Source organism: Triticum dicoccoides, chromosome 3A, assembly GCF_002162155.2.
Source record: "Triticum dicoccoides isolate Atlit2015 ecotype Zavitan chromosome 3A, WEW_v2.0, whole genome shotgun sequence".
Classification (NCBI taxonomy): Eukaryota; Viridiplantae; Streptophyta; class Magnoliopsida; order Poales; family Poaceae; genus Triticum; species Triticum dicoccoides.
The window spans coordinates 49508110-49522152 of record NC_041384.1 but is presented as its reverse complement, the minus strand read 5'-3'; the positions used below and the strand labels follow the sequence as shown (position 1 = coordinate 49522152).

The following is a 14043-nucleotide window of genomic DNA, read 5'->3' as shown; positions in this document are numbered from 1 at the left end:
CAAAAGCCATCATAAATCTGTTGGAAAAGGCAACGCCTAGGAGACGCTTAAGCACGCTTAGGCGCTACGCAACGACCAAACGCCTTGCCTAGAGCATAAGCAAAACTCTAAGGAGGGCAAACATGAAATTGTCCACTCAAGCAATAAATTAGACCATATTGCACAAAGATACCAACTGAGCCATAATACAATGGTAAAAATTGGTAGTTTACTCACTTATATGATCTAAATCAATATCGATACACATATAAAACCCAAATACTTATAGCCAAACACTATACGTTCGCCTAGGGTGCTGAAGTGCCACCTAGGCGCTAGGCTAAGGCCAACTGCCTCACTTTCGACTACGCTTTTTCCAACCTTATCATAATTGAATTCTTGAAAGTTCAATTGTTATTCGTTCATTGCGATGGTAGCCTAAACTTTATGATTTCAAGCTACGGTTACTGAATTTTTTTTTTATGATTACGCATGTGCGGTGGTACCTAGTGGTACTTAGGATCAGGAACAATGGATCTATTTTACGGGATTTTGTGCTCTTCTTTTGACGCTTTACACTTCTTTTGATGCTTTACACTCCAGTTAGCGAAACAAAACTGCCTGGTCATGACATGCTACCGGAGCAAAAGCTCAATTATCGGTTCTTCTGTAAGACACCCAAGGGTTTACATTTACAATCAGATGGAGTAATTTTCACTTGCACAGCTACTATTCTGTTTTCAATTTTGTTCTGCCTTATGCATGCATGTTACAAGTTGCAACTAGTAGTACTTGTGTAAGTTCTGTTAATTTTCTGGATTACAATACAATGAAGCATTCGGGAGCCTGAACTATTTTGAATCCTCTGTTTCTGGGTCGTCCTCCAGATGCTCCTTGAGGCTCTGAATCTGGGGTTGGCAATCAACATTCTCCCAGATCGAATCGGTGCCCGGAAATTCGTAGTCTTCGGGTCTCAGCGACAGCGGAAACTCCGGAAGATCGGGCAAGGATTGAAGGGCACTGCACCAGGAAAGGGGAGGTGTAACACCAAAGTTAACAAAAAAAAGATGCACAAATGGCTTCTCATGCGTGTCCTTGGGTCAAAGTATTTGAAATTATGCTATAAAAAGTATTTGAAAAATTGAAGAAGCTTTTAACTTTGGAATCTGTCATATTCAAATGTAGAGTTCTCTCTTGATACCGGAGGACTTAACTTACCTTTTCTTGTCTTGCTCGAAAAGATGCCCATATATTTGGAATTTCTTGTACGCGACATCTGGAATTTTCTTGTGCATGTTCTTCATGATGCCCCAAGGAGGAGGCACCCTACATTCAATCAAAAAACGAATGTGTCATGTCTAACTTTCTATTCAGTTCAATATTACTGACGGTTTATCTTTGCAGAACTCTCAGTCAGACCTTGTGATGGGATTTGCCAGGCAAAAGCTCAGACAAGCCCTCTTGCTCTCTGCAAGGATGTCATCAGCTGCAGAGAGGCAGCAGACCGCGCTTATATGGTTGGTCGGCTCGCTCCCCTTGTCGAGCACTAGAGCATGGTAGTAATATGCTACTGCCTGAAATGTGATGAGATGGAACATTGTGTTAATAATATCACAAATGAGAAGCTTCAGGGTTTGAGTTGTTATTCGGGCAACCTTGGCGTCCATCCATTTCCACTTGAGGAAGAGCAGAAGCTTCTTCCCATACGAGTCGCTCGTGTCGCATCCTGACAGACAGTAGTGAGCCTGTGGAATCGGGGAGAGCAGGAAGCCAGTATGAAAAGAAGTTCAGTAGGAAAAAGATGAAAGATGCTGATGAAACTTGCTATGGTTATGAGATTGGTTATGAATAGAAGACCTTTGAAAAATAGCTGACTTGCTCGCAGGCTAGCCGCCTCTTCACCGACAACGTCGCCTTTTCACACTCAGAAGCCAATCCTAGCTGTATCTCTACACACTGTTTTCCATCATAGGTAAAGTATAAGGATCGCTTTTAGAATCATATAGTATAAGCAAATTTGGCTTCACATTGTGAATATGTATATCTAAACAGAATTTGAAGTATACAGTACCTGAGCCAAAGACTGAATTGAGATGGCCTCAAGCATACCTTCCTGCAGGTAACTAGGAAAACTCTTCCTGTAATTCAAAGGTGAGCTGAAGTGAGTACTTGATCAATGGTAGTGGTAGTAGTAAAAGTTGATAACTGGTCACAGGTTTTGTGCATACTTAATTTGTGCAGGTATTTGAACAAGTATGTGATGCACGGAGTAGTCTAAGCACCCTGATGCCCTGAGCAATGAGTCCACAACATCCTTCTTTGAATCTAGTAGGTGCAAAAAAAGAGGCCATTTCATTAATTTCACTGTGAGTTTAAACAGAACAGAGCAACAAAAAAATCACTGTGCAAAGAGTACTACTCCATAAGTGGTGTTGTCTCTTTGAATCAAACGTAGATACATGGAACTGACCTTCAGATACCTTCTTTTCAGCTCCATTTTGGCCGTCTCTCGGGATGAGTTTGAGGTTTGTCTCAAACAGCGCAAGCATCGCCATCATGTGGACAACAGAAAGTACTTCGTACCATGCGCTCGCGAGACAGCACTCCTGGATGAAACCCCCTCTCATCAGCTCTTGATCAACCAATAAGTATGGCATGAATTTTATAGACTCTCACCTGGTCATCGTCTATGGTCCTCCAGCTGAATTGCACAGATGCTTCAAGACGGCTCTCTGCAAAAAAGCAATAGCGATTGAGTACTACTAACTTAAAATTCACATAAAGGATAGGCTGAAGTTCAGACCTTTGGCTGTTAATCCAAGAACAACAGGCAGGTACTCCTCAAGGGCGCGTTGCAGTTCAGAGACAGCCGACATATCCCCATGATCTTCATACAAATTCAACAGTTCAGAAAAATAATAGGCACATAATTCTTACTACTCAGTACTCACTCGTCATTAGTCAAGTAATCTAAATGGCCGGTAAGTTAACCAGGAAAGACAAAGAACGGTGAAGGTGATGATCAACATACAGATATCTTCAGCCAGCGCGACGACGTTGGAACGGAGCGTCGCGAGGCGATCGACGAGCTCCTTGGAAACCAGTCCCCTGAGCGGTTGGACCACGTCGGTGGCCACCGGGACACGGATGGTCGGGATGAACACGGCGACCTCCTGTACGACGCTCCGGCGCTTCCGGCCCTTCCCGTTGGGGACCGAGGCGCCACACCCCATTTCTGCGCATGAAAAAGCAGGGGATCATGTCACTGACATGGACATGTACCGTCAGAACAATAACCTAGATGCACAGCGTGAGCATGGATGTGGATCAGAAATAAGAAACTATTGAGAGCTGATCGATCAAGAAATGCTGGATCTGGACACAGCAGCAAAGGATGAACAGAAGTTAGTAAAGAAATGGCGACAGAGGTAGGTGGCCAAGCTCCGGATCTCTGAAACTACTAGAAAACAAAAGGTTAAAAGCAGTTGCAGAGCAAGATGGGCAACCATCAACAAGTCGATGGAGCAAATCGACGATCCCCACCCCCCCTAAAACTTACAATGTCAGCAAGGTCGCAGGCGGCGTCGATCAGATTTGCGAACAGCGAGGAGGATGGAGTGTTTGACCCTGCGCCCCGGTACAAGGAGGCTCGCCCATGGCCGGGCCCGGCTTTATAGTCGGCTAAGTTAACCAAGCGGGAATTAATGCGGGCAGCGCGCTTACGAGGAGGAGGCGCCGTAGCCTTTGTGCAGATCGGAGAGATCTTTTACGTGGAGATCGATGCCGAGGAGGGGGAGGAGGAGGTGGGGAAGGGAAATCACATGGCGCGCGGGGAAGAAGGGGGAGGCTGTACTGTCCCGGGGAGACGCCAGTGGGACGGCCAGCTAAACTATGCTCGCCCGTAACGTGCATGGGAACGTGCGCAGTTAACTGCCCCGAATACAAAACTCTCGGAGGCGTCAATGGGGGAGAGAAGAAGTGACCTGTCTAGTCGTGGACGGTCAGGTCGCGGAGTAGTACAACGGGCGGGCGGCTAGTTCGTGCTCCGCGACCGACCTTTGAGCAGGAGCGCAGGACGATCACGCTCGAGGAAGAAGAGAAAAAACAAATCCAGCAATGTGTAAGTTGAGTGCTCGATCGTCGGGCTTGGGATCTTCATGATGGTTTGGAGATTCTTCCTCCTGAGCTTTGCATCTACCCGAGTCTCTACTTAACATCGATTCCGCAAGTGCGCCTCTTGTAGGTTGATGTCGGTAATAGTTTAGTGAACCAAGCTGGAGAGAGGCGATTTGGTGCCCGGGCATGAACAGTACCATGCTTTGAAGGGAAAAAATACAAAATATTTCAAAAAAAATTATGGTGCAAGATGCTCATGTGCATGAACTCCGTGCAAAATTTTGTGAAGTTTGAACATTCGAGGTGCTCGTGGCAAAACAAACAATTTTTGGATGTCTTAGAGAAACTTTTGAAAATCACACTATTCACGTCTGATTTGTCTTTTTTGTGGGCGTCTGCCCACTATATTTTGTACCTCAACAGTTAAAACTCGAAAATTTTAATGGGCATTTGAATTGCATCTCAAGCGTGTATATTTAGTACCGTATTACAAGTTGAGGAAGAGTAGCACCAATATAAAAATGCTAGTTGTTATACTGCTCCTTCAACGCTTCACGCCACACCACGCGTCGCGTGAATTGAGTTCGGGCTAATGTTGTGCGCTTTGTTGGAAGAACTAAATTTTTGCTTAGGAGTGGACCAGTGATACAATTTTGGTTGTATGTGTCGATACTACCATAGACACATTTTATACTTCCAAAGAGTTCTTCCACGCTGTGTCAGTTGCATCTTTACACTATCCCACACATCGTCTCTATGTAGAAGGAAAAAAACAAAGGAGAGAGGCTACACAGAACAAACACAGTTGTAGATAGAACACACTCTAGCCGAGTTTCATGTGTTGAGGTGCATCTCTAGCGAATGCATGCATAGTCGTCTGTGAGAGCAGGTCTCTGAAACGGCGTCTATTGAGAACCTACAATGGGTGAGGGTCATACGGTCTTCGAGGAGCGTCTTGGCGCGATTGCTCGCTCAAGTTTGACTACTTTCCTGATGTTCGTCCGCCTGCTTCGACTACTTCTTCTATGGCAGGTGTTCACCTCATCTTCAGCACCATGTCCGATGAATGTTGTTGCACTAGAGCTTTCGGTGAACTCGTATGTTCTGACCCTCTCTCTGTTGACATGTGTCATTGTTCCATATGCGTAGTGCTAGATGTACCTAGTATGTCGTATGCGTTATGCCCTATTAGTAATCTTATGATGATGCTAATATGGATTAAGCTTAATCACAATATGCCTAATTTTCTAACAATTCTTGGGAGCCACCATAATCTTTGTGGGTGATCTCATTAGTGTATTGGGTAACATTTTGGTTGATGCATATTTACATATGCAGAATGCAAAAGAACAGTGGGATGCACTTGAATCCAAGCGTGGCACCATCGATGTCGGTGGTGAACTATGTGTTGCAGAGTATTTAGATGGTTAAAGAATGGTTGAGAACCCTTTTGTGGTCGAACAAACTCATGAGCTGCAGTGGATGGCAAACGAACTCGAGCTCATTACAGGTTTGCTTGGTTCCTTTGCCCGTTAACCTCGCTAGCCAAGGCTTGCCTTGCCGTCGGAGGCTAGCCAAATCGGCTCGCTTGGTAAAACGAAGGAAATCTGGAAAGTATGGGCAACGAGACGAGATTTCCCAAGAAACAAATCACTGGCTTTCTTGCTTGGCTGGGCAAGGCGAGCGCTTTCCCATGAACCAAACATTCCCTAAGTGCGTGTTGCCCAACAAGTTTGTTCTGGGGAGCATTGTTGCTAAGCTATCTCCTTTGTGGATGAACTTTGCCACTTCTCTGAAACACCAAAGACAAGAGATCTATATCTAGATTCTCATTGGATTTTTGGATGTTGAAGATAAGGCAAGGACAAAGCACACAAAAGCTAAAGGAGCAGAGGGACATTTTGCTACCCGATATAGTGCAGAAAAATGCCATGAGTTCAAAGAAAGAATGTAGTCTCCAGGAATACCAACTTCAAGAACAAGGCCAAAAGGGGACAAACTAAGGACAAAGAGAAGGATCATTGTTGGGTTTGCAATGCAAAGAATCATTGGTCCCCCCAATGTCCAAAGCACTATGGTCGGGAAAAGGATCCTGGACAGAGTTCAATTTTTTCAACATGATTGTTGGCAACACTGAAGGGGGAATATCCATGTATGGTAATTTTGTTGGGGAACGCAGTAATTTAAATTTTTTCCTATACACAAGCAAGATCCATCTAGGTGATGCATAGCAACGAGAGAGGGGAGTGTTGTCCACGCACCCTCGTAGAACGTAAGCAGAAGCATTATGACAACGCGGTTGATGTAGTCGTACGTCTTCATGATCTGACTGATCCTAGCACCGAAGGTACGGCACCTCCGCGATCTACACACGTTCAGCTCGGTGACGTCCCACGAACTCTAGATCTAGCTGAGTGTTGAGGGAGAGCTTCGTCAGCACGACGGCGTGATGAGGTGATGATGAAGTTACCGACGCAGGGCTTTGCCTTAGCACTACAATGATATGACCGAGGTGGAAATCTATGGAGGGGGCACCACACACGGCTAAGAGATCAACTTGTGTGTCTCTGGGTGCCCCCTCCCTCGTATATAAAGGAGTGGAGGAGGGGGAGGACCGGCCCTCTATGGCGCGCCCAAGGGGGGAGTCCTACTTAGGAGTAGGACTCCCCCTTTCCCTTGTTGGAGTAGGAGAGAAGGAAAGGGGAGAGAAAGGGAAGGAAGGGGGGCCGACCCCCACCCAATTCGGATTGGGCTAGGGGGGCGCGCCCTCCACCTTGGTCTTCCTCTCCTCTTTTCCACTAAGGCCCATATACTCCCCGAGGGGTCCCGGTAACCCCCCGGTACTTCGGTAAATGCCTGAACTCACCCGGAACCATTCTGATGTCCAAACAAGCCTTCCAATATATCGATCTTTATGTCTCAACCATTCCGAGACTCCTCGTCATGTCTGTGATCATACTCGAGACTCCGAACTACCTTCAGTACATCAAAACACATAAACTCATAATACAAATCGTCACCGAACGTTAAGCGTGCGGACCCTACGGGTTCAAGAACTATGTAGATATGAAAGAGACTCATCTCCGGTCAATAACCCATAGCGGAACCTAGATGCTCATATTGGTTCCTACATATTCTACGAAGATCTTTATCGGTCAAACAGCATAACAACATACGTTGTTCCCTTTGTCATCGGTATGTTACTTGCTCGAGATTCGATCGTCGGTATCCCAATACCTAGTTCAATCTCGTTACCGGCAAGTCTCTTTACTCGTTCCGTAATGCAACATCCTGTAACTAACTCATTAGTCACATTGCTTGCAAGGCTTATAGTGATGTGCATTACCGAGAGGGCCCAGAGATACCGCTCTGATACACGGAGCGACAAATCCTAATCTCGATCTATGTCAACTCAACAAACACCATCGGAGACACCTGTAGAGCATCTTTATGGTCACCCAGTTACGTTATGATGTTTGATAGCACACTAAGTGTTTCTCCGGTATTCGGGAGTTGCATAATCTCATAGTCATAGGAACATGTATAAGTTATGGAGAAAGCAATAGTAGTAAACTAAACGATCAAAGTGCTAAGCTAACGGATGGGTGAAGTCAATCACATCATTCTCTAATGATGTGATCCCGTTCATCAAATGACAACTCTTTGTCCATGGCTAGGAAACTTAACCATCTTTGATTAACGAGCTAGTCAAGTAGAGGCATACTAGTGACACTCTGTTTGTCTATGTATTCACACATGTACTAAGTTTCCGGTTATTACAATTCTAGCATGAATAATAAACATTTATCATGATATAAGGAGATATAAATAACAACTTTATTATTGCCTCTAGGGCATATTTCCTTCAGTCTCCCACTTGCACTAGAGTCAATAATTTGGATTACATTGTGATGATTCTAACACCCATGGAGTCTTGGTGCTGATCATGTTTTGCTCGTGAGAGAGGCTTAGTCAATGGGTCTGCAACATTCAGATCCGTATGTATCTTGCAAATCTCCATGTCTCCCTCCTTGACTTGATCGTGGATGGAATTGAAGCGTCTCTTGATGTGCTTGGTTCTCTTGTGAAATCTGAATTCCTTTGCCAAGGCAATTGCACTAGTATTGTCACAAAAGATTTACATTGGACCCGATGCACAGGTATGGCACCTAGATCGGATATGAACTCCTTCATTTACTGCTTCTGAAGCAGCTATGTACTCCGCTTCACACGTAGATCCAGCCACGACGCTCTTCTTGGAACTGCACCAACTGATAACTCCACCATTCAATAAAAATACGTATTCGATTTGTGACTTAGAGTCATCCGGATTAGTGTCAAAGGTTGCATCGACGTAACCGATTACGATGAGCTCTTTGTCACCTCCATAAATGAGAAACATATCCTTAGTCCTTTTCAGGTATTTCAGGATGTTCTTGACCGTTGTCTAGTGATCCACTCTTGGATTACTTTGGTACCTCCCTGCTAAATTAATAGCAACGCACACATCAGGTCTGGTACTCAACATTGCATACATGATAGAACCTATGGCTGAAGCATAGGGAATGACTTTCATTTTCTCTTTATCTTTTGAAGTGGTCGGGCATTGAGTCTGACTCAACTTCACACCTTGTAACACAGGCAAGAACCCTTTTTTTGCTTGATCCATTTTGAACTTCTTCAAAACTTTATCAAGGTATGTGCTTTGTGAAAGTCCAATTAAGCGTCTTGATCGATCTCTATAGATCTTAATGCCCAATATATAAGCAACTTCACCGAGGTCTTTCATTGAAAAATTCTTATTCAAGTATCCTTTTATGCTATTCAAAAATTCAGTATTATTTCCGATCAACAATATGTCATCTACATATAATATCAGAAATGCTAGAGAGCTCCCACTCACTTTCTTGTAAATACAGACTTCTCCAAAAGTCTGTATAAAACCATATGCTTTGATCACACTATCAAAGCGTATATTCCAACTCCTTGAGGCTTGCACCAATCCATAAATGGATCGCTGGAGCTTGCACACTTTGTTAGCACCTTTTGGATCGACAAAACCTTCTGGTTGCATCATATACAACTCTTCTTTAAGATATCCATTAAGGAATGCAGTTTTGACATCTATTTGCCAGATTTCATAATCATAAAATGCGGCAATTGCTAACATGATTCGGACGGACTTAAGCATCGCTACGGGTGAGAAGGTCTCATCGTAGTAAACTCCTTGAACTTGTAGAAAACCTTTTGCAATAAGTCAAGCTTTGTAGACAGTAACATTACCGTCAGCGTCAGTCTTCTTCTTGAAGATCCATTTATTCTCTATGGCTTGCCGATCATCGGGCAAGTCAACCAAAGTCCGCACTTTGTTCTCATGCATGGATCTCATCTCAGATTTCATGGCCTCAAGCCATTTTGCGGAATCTGGGCTCATCATCACTTCCTCATAGTTCGTAGGTTCGTCATGGTCTTGTAACATGACTTCCAGAACAGGATTACCGTACCATTCTGGTGCGGAATGTACTCTGGTTGACCTACGAGGTTTGGTAGCAACTTGATCTGAAGTTTCATGATCATCATCATTAACTTCCTCACTAATTGGTGTAGGCATCACTGGAACTGATTTCTATGATGAACTTCTTTCCAATTCGGGAGAAGGTAGAATTACCTCATCAAGTTCTACTTTCCTCCCACTCACTTCTTTCTAGAGAAACTCCTTCTCTAGAAAGGATCCACTCTTAGCAACAAAGATCTTGCCTTTGGATCTGTGATAGAAGGTGTAACCAACAGTTTTTTTGGGTATCCTATGAAGACGCACTTCTCCGATTTGGGTTTGAGCTTATCAGGCTGAAATTTTTCACATAAGCATCGCAACCCCAAACTTTAAGAAATGACAACTTGGGTTTCTTGCCAAACCACAGTTCATATGGTGTCGTCTCAACGGATTTAGGTGGTGCCCTATTTAACATGAATGCAGCTGTCTCTAATGCATAACCCCAAAATGGTAGTGATTAATCGGTAAGAGACATCATAGATCGCACCATATCTAATGAAGTACGGTTATGGCGTTCAGACACACCATTATGTTGTGGTGTTCCAGGTAGCGTGAGTTGCAAAACTATTCCACATCGTTTCAAATGAAGACCAAACTCGTAACTCAAATATTCGTCTCCGCGATCAGATTGTAGAAACTTTATTTTCTTGTTACGATGATTTTCCACTTCACTTTGAATTTCTTTAAACTTTTCAAATGTTTCAGACTTATGTTTCATCAAGTAGATATACCCATATCTGCTCAAATCATCTGTGAAGGTCAGAAAATAATGACACCTGCTGCGAGCCTCAACACTTATCGGATCGCATACATTAGTATATATTATTTCCAATAAGTCAGTTGATTGCTCCATTGTTCCGGAGAACGGAGTCTTAGTCATCTTGCCCATGAGGCATGGTTCGCAAGCATCAATTGATTCCAAAAGCCCATCAGCATGGAGTTTCTTCATGCGCTTTACACCAATATTGAAGGAAATATGCCCTAGAGGCAATAATAAAGTTATTATTTATTTCCTTATATCATGATAAATGTTTATTATTCATGCTAGAATTGTATTAACCGGAAACATAATACATGTGTGAATACATAGACAAATAGAGTGTCACTAGTATGCCTCTACTTGACTAGCTCGTTGATCAAAGATGGTTATGTTTCCTAACCATAGACATGAGTTGTCATTTGATTAATGGGATCACATCATTAGGAGAATGATGTGATTGACTTGACCTATTCCGTTAGCATAGCACTTGATCGTTTAGTTTGTTGCTATTGCTTTCTTCATGACTTATAGATGTTCCTATGACTATGAGATTATGCAACTCCCGTTTACCGGAGAAACACTTTGTATGCTACCAAACGTCACAACGTAACTGGGTGATTATAAAGGTGCTCTACATGTGTCTCCGAAGGTACTTGTTGTTGGGGAACGTAGCAAAAATTCAAAATTTTCTATGCATCACCAAGATCAATCTATGGAGTAATCTAGCAACGAGGGAAGGAGAGTGCATCTACATACCCTTGTAGATCGCTAAGCGGAAGCGTTCAAGTGAACGGGGTTGATGGAGTCGTACTCGTCGTGATCCAAATCACCGATGATCCTAGTGCCGAACGTACGGCACCTCCGTGTTCAACACACGTACAGCCCGGTGACGTCTCCTACGCCTTGATCCAGCAAGGGGAGAAGGAGAGGTTGGGGAAGACTCCATCCAGCAGCAGCACGACGGCGTGGTGGTGGTGGAGGAGCGCGAGACTCCAGCAGGGCTTCGCCAAGCATTACGAGAGACGAGGAGGGAGAGGGGTAGGGCTGCGCCAACAGGGAGATTGAATCGCGTGTTGGGCTGCCCCTTTGCTCAAGTATATATAGGGGGAGGGGAGGGGCTGCGCCCCCACCTAGGGTTCCGTCCCTAGGGGTGGTGGCCAGCCCTAGATCCCATCTAGGGGGTGGCCAAGGGGGGAGAGAGGGGGGCGCACCACTAGGTGGGCCTTAGGCCCATCTGAGCCTAGGGTTTCCCCCTTTTCCTTTCTCTCTTTGCCTTGGGCCCTGGTGGGGGGGGGGGCGCACCAGCCCACCTGGGGCTGGTCCCCTCTCACACTTGGCCCACGTAGCCCTCTGGGGCAGGTAGCCCCACCTGGTGGACCCCCGGGACCCTCTCGGTGGTCCCGGTATGTTACTGATAGCACCCGAAACTTTTCCGGTGACCAAAACAGGACTTCCCATATATAAATCTTTACCTCTGGACCATTCCGGAACTCCTCGTGATGTCTGGGATCTCATCCGGGACTCCGAACAACATTTGGTAACCGCGTACATACTTTCCCTATAACCCTAGCGTCATCAAACCTTAAGTGTGTAGACCCTACGGGTTCGGGAGTCATGCAGACATGACCGAGACAACTCTCTGATCAATAACCAACAGCGGGATCTGGATACCCATGTTGGCTCCCACATGCTCCACAATGATCTCATCGGATGAACCACGATGTCAAGGACTTAATCAATCCCGTATTCAATTCCCTTTGTCTAGCGGTATTATACTTGCCCGAGATTCGATCGTTGGTATCCCGATACCTTGTTCAATCTCGTTACCGGCAAGTCTCTTTACTCGTTCCGTAACATATCATCCCGTGATCAACTCCTTGGTCACATTGTGCACATTATGATGATGTCCTACCTAGTGGGCCCAGAGATACCTCTCCGTTACACGGAGTGACAAATCCCAGTCTCGATTTGTGCCAACCCAACGGACACTTTCGGAGATACCTGTAGTGAACCTTTATAGCCACCCAGTTACGTTGTGACATTTGGCACACCCAAAGCACTCCTACGGTATCCGGGAGTTGCACAATCTCATGGTCTAAGGAAATGATACTTGACATTAGAAAAGCTTTAGCATACGAACTACACGATCTTTGTGCTAGGCTTAGGATTGGGTCTTGTCCATCACATCATTCTCCTAATGATGTGATCCCGTTATCAACGACATCCAATGCCCATGGTCAGGAAACCGTAACCATCTATTGATCAACGAGCTAGTCAACTAGAGGCTTACTAGGGACATGGTGTTGTCTATGTATCCACACATGTATCTGAGTTTCCTATCAATACAATTCTAGCATGGATAATAAATGATTATCATGAACAAGGAAATATAATAATAGCCAATTTATTATTGCCTCTAGGGCATATTTCCAACAGTCTCCCACTTGCACTAGAGTCAATAATCTAGTTCACATCGCCATGTGATTAACACTCACAGGTCACATCGCCATGTGACCAACATCCAAGAGTCTACTAGACTCAATGATCTAGTTCACATCACTAGGTGATAAACACTCAAAGAGTTCTGGGTTTGATCATGTTATGCTTGTGAGAGAGGTTGTAGTCAACGGGTCTTGCCATATTCAGATCCCTATGTATTTCGCAAAACTTTATGTCATATCATAGATGCTGCTACCACGTTCCACTTGGAACTATTCCAAATTGTTGCTCCATTATACGTATCCGGTATCTCTACTCAGAGCTATCCGGATAGGTGTTAAGCTTGCATCGACGTAACTCTTTACGTCAAACTCTTTATCACCTCCATAACCGAGAAACATTTCCTTATTCCTCTAAGGATAATTTTGACCGCTATCTGGTGATCTACTCCTAGATCACCTTTGTACCCTCTTGCCAGACATGTGGCAAGGCACATATCAGGTGCAGTACTTCAGCATGGCATACCGTATAGAGCCTATGACAAAAGCATAGGGGATGACCTTCGTCCTCTCTCTTTCTTCTGCCGTGGTCAAGCTTTGAGTCTTACTCAACTTCACACCTTACAACTCAGGTAAGAACCCCTTCTTTGACTGATCTATTTTGAACTCCTTCAAAAACATGTCAAGGTGTGCGTTCTTTGAAAGTACCATCAGGCGTCTTGATCTATCTCTATAGATCTTGATGCCCAATATGTAAGCAGCTTTATCCAGGTCTTCCTTTGAAAAACACTCTTCAAACAACCGTTTATGCTTTCCAGAAATTCTACATTATTTCGGATCAACAATATGTCATCCACATATACTTATCAGAAATGTTGTAGTGCTCCCACTCACTTTCTTGTAAATACAAGTTTCTAGCAAACATTGTATAAACCTAAAAGCTTTGATCACTCCATCAAAGCATATATTCTAACTCCGAGATGCTTGCTCTAGTCCATAGAAGGATTGTTGGAGCCAGCATACCTTTTAGCATCCTTAGGATCGACAAAACCTTTTATTTTATCACATACAACCTTTTCTTATGGAAACTGGTAAGAAAACTTATTTTGACATCCATCTGTAAGATTTCATAATCGAAAAATACAGCTAATGCTAACATGATTCGGACGGACTTAAGCATCGCTACGGGTGAGAAA

General features: G+C 44.3%; 1 protein-coding gene across 1 annotated transcript; it reads right to left on the bottom strand.

Annotated features, from left to right (window-relative positions):
• Positions 1-607: 607 nt before the first annotated feature.
• Positions 608-3849, bottom strand: LOC119267000. The gene is made up of 12 exons (XM_037548290.1): positions 3539-3849; positions 3011-3214; positions 2783-2866; positions 2656-2711; positions 2450-2585; positions 2208-2304; positions 2051-2117; positions 1837-1935; positions 1635-1724; positions 1399-1553; positions 1198-1305; positions 608-999 (listed from the first exon to the last, which is right to left on the bottom strand). Exons 2-12 carry the CDS (start codon positions 3210-3212, stop codon positions 831-833), a joined length of 1263 nt encoding a protein of 420 aa, XP_037404187.1. The 5' UTR covers positions 3213-3214; positions 3539-3849; the 3' UTR covers positions 608-830.
• Between the last annotated feature and the right edge of the window lie 10194 nt (positions 3850-14043).

Excerpts from the sequence above, each read along its gene's own strand:
- LOC119267000 (XM_037548290.1), bottom strand. The coding sequence starts at position 3,212 with ATGGGGTGTGGCGCCTCGGTCCCCAACGGGAAGGGCCGGAAGCGCCGG. Across the intron at positions 2,712-2,782 it reads TCTTGGATTAACAGCCAAAG|AGAGCCGTCTTGAAGCATCT; the intron begins GTCTGAACTTCA and ends GCTTTTTTGCAG. Across the intron at positions 1,725-1,836 it reads AAGTCAGCTATTTTTCAAAG|GCTCACTACTGTCTGTCAGG; the intron begins GTCTTCTATTCA and ends CCGATTCCACAG.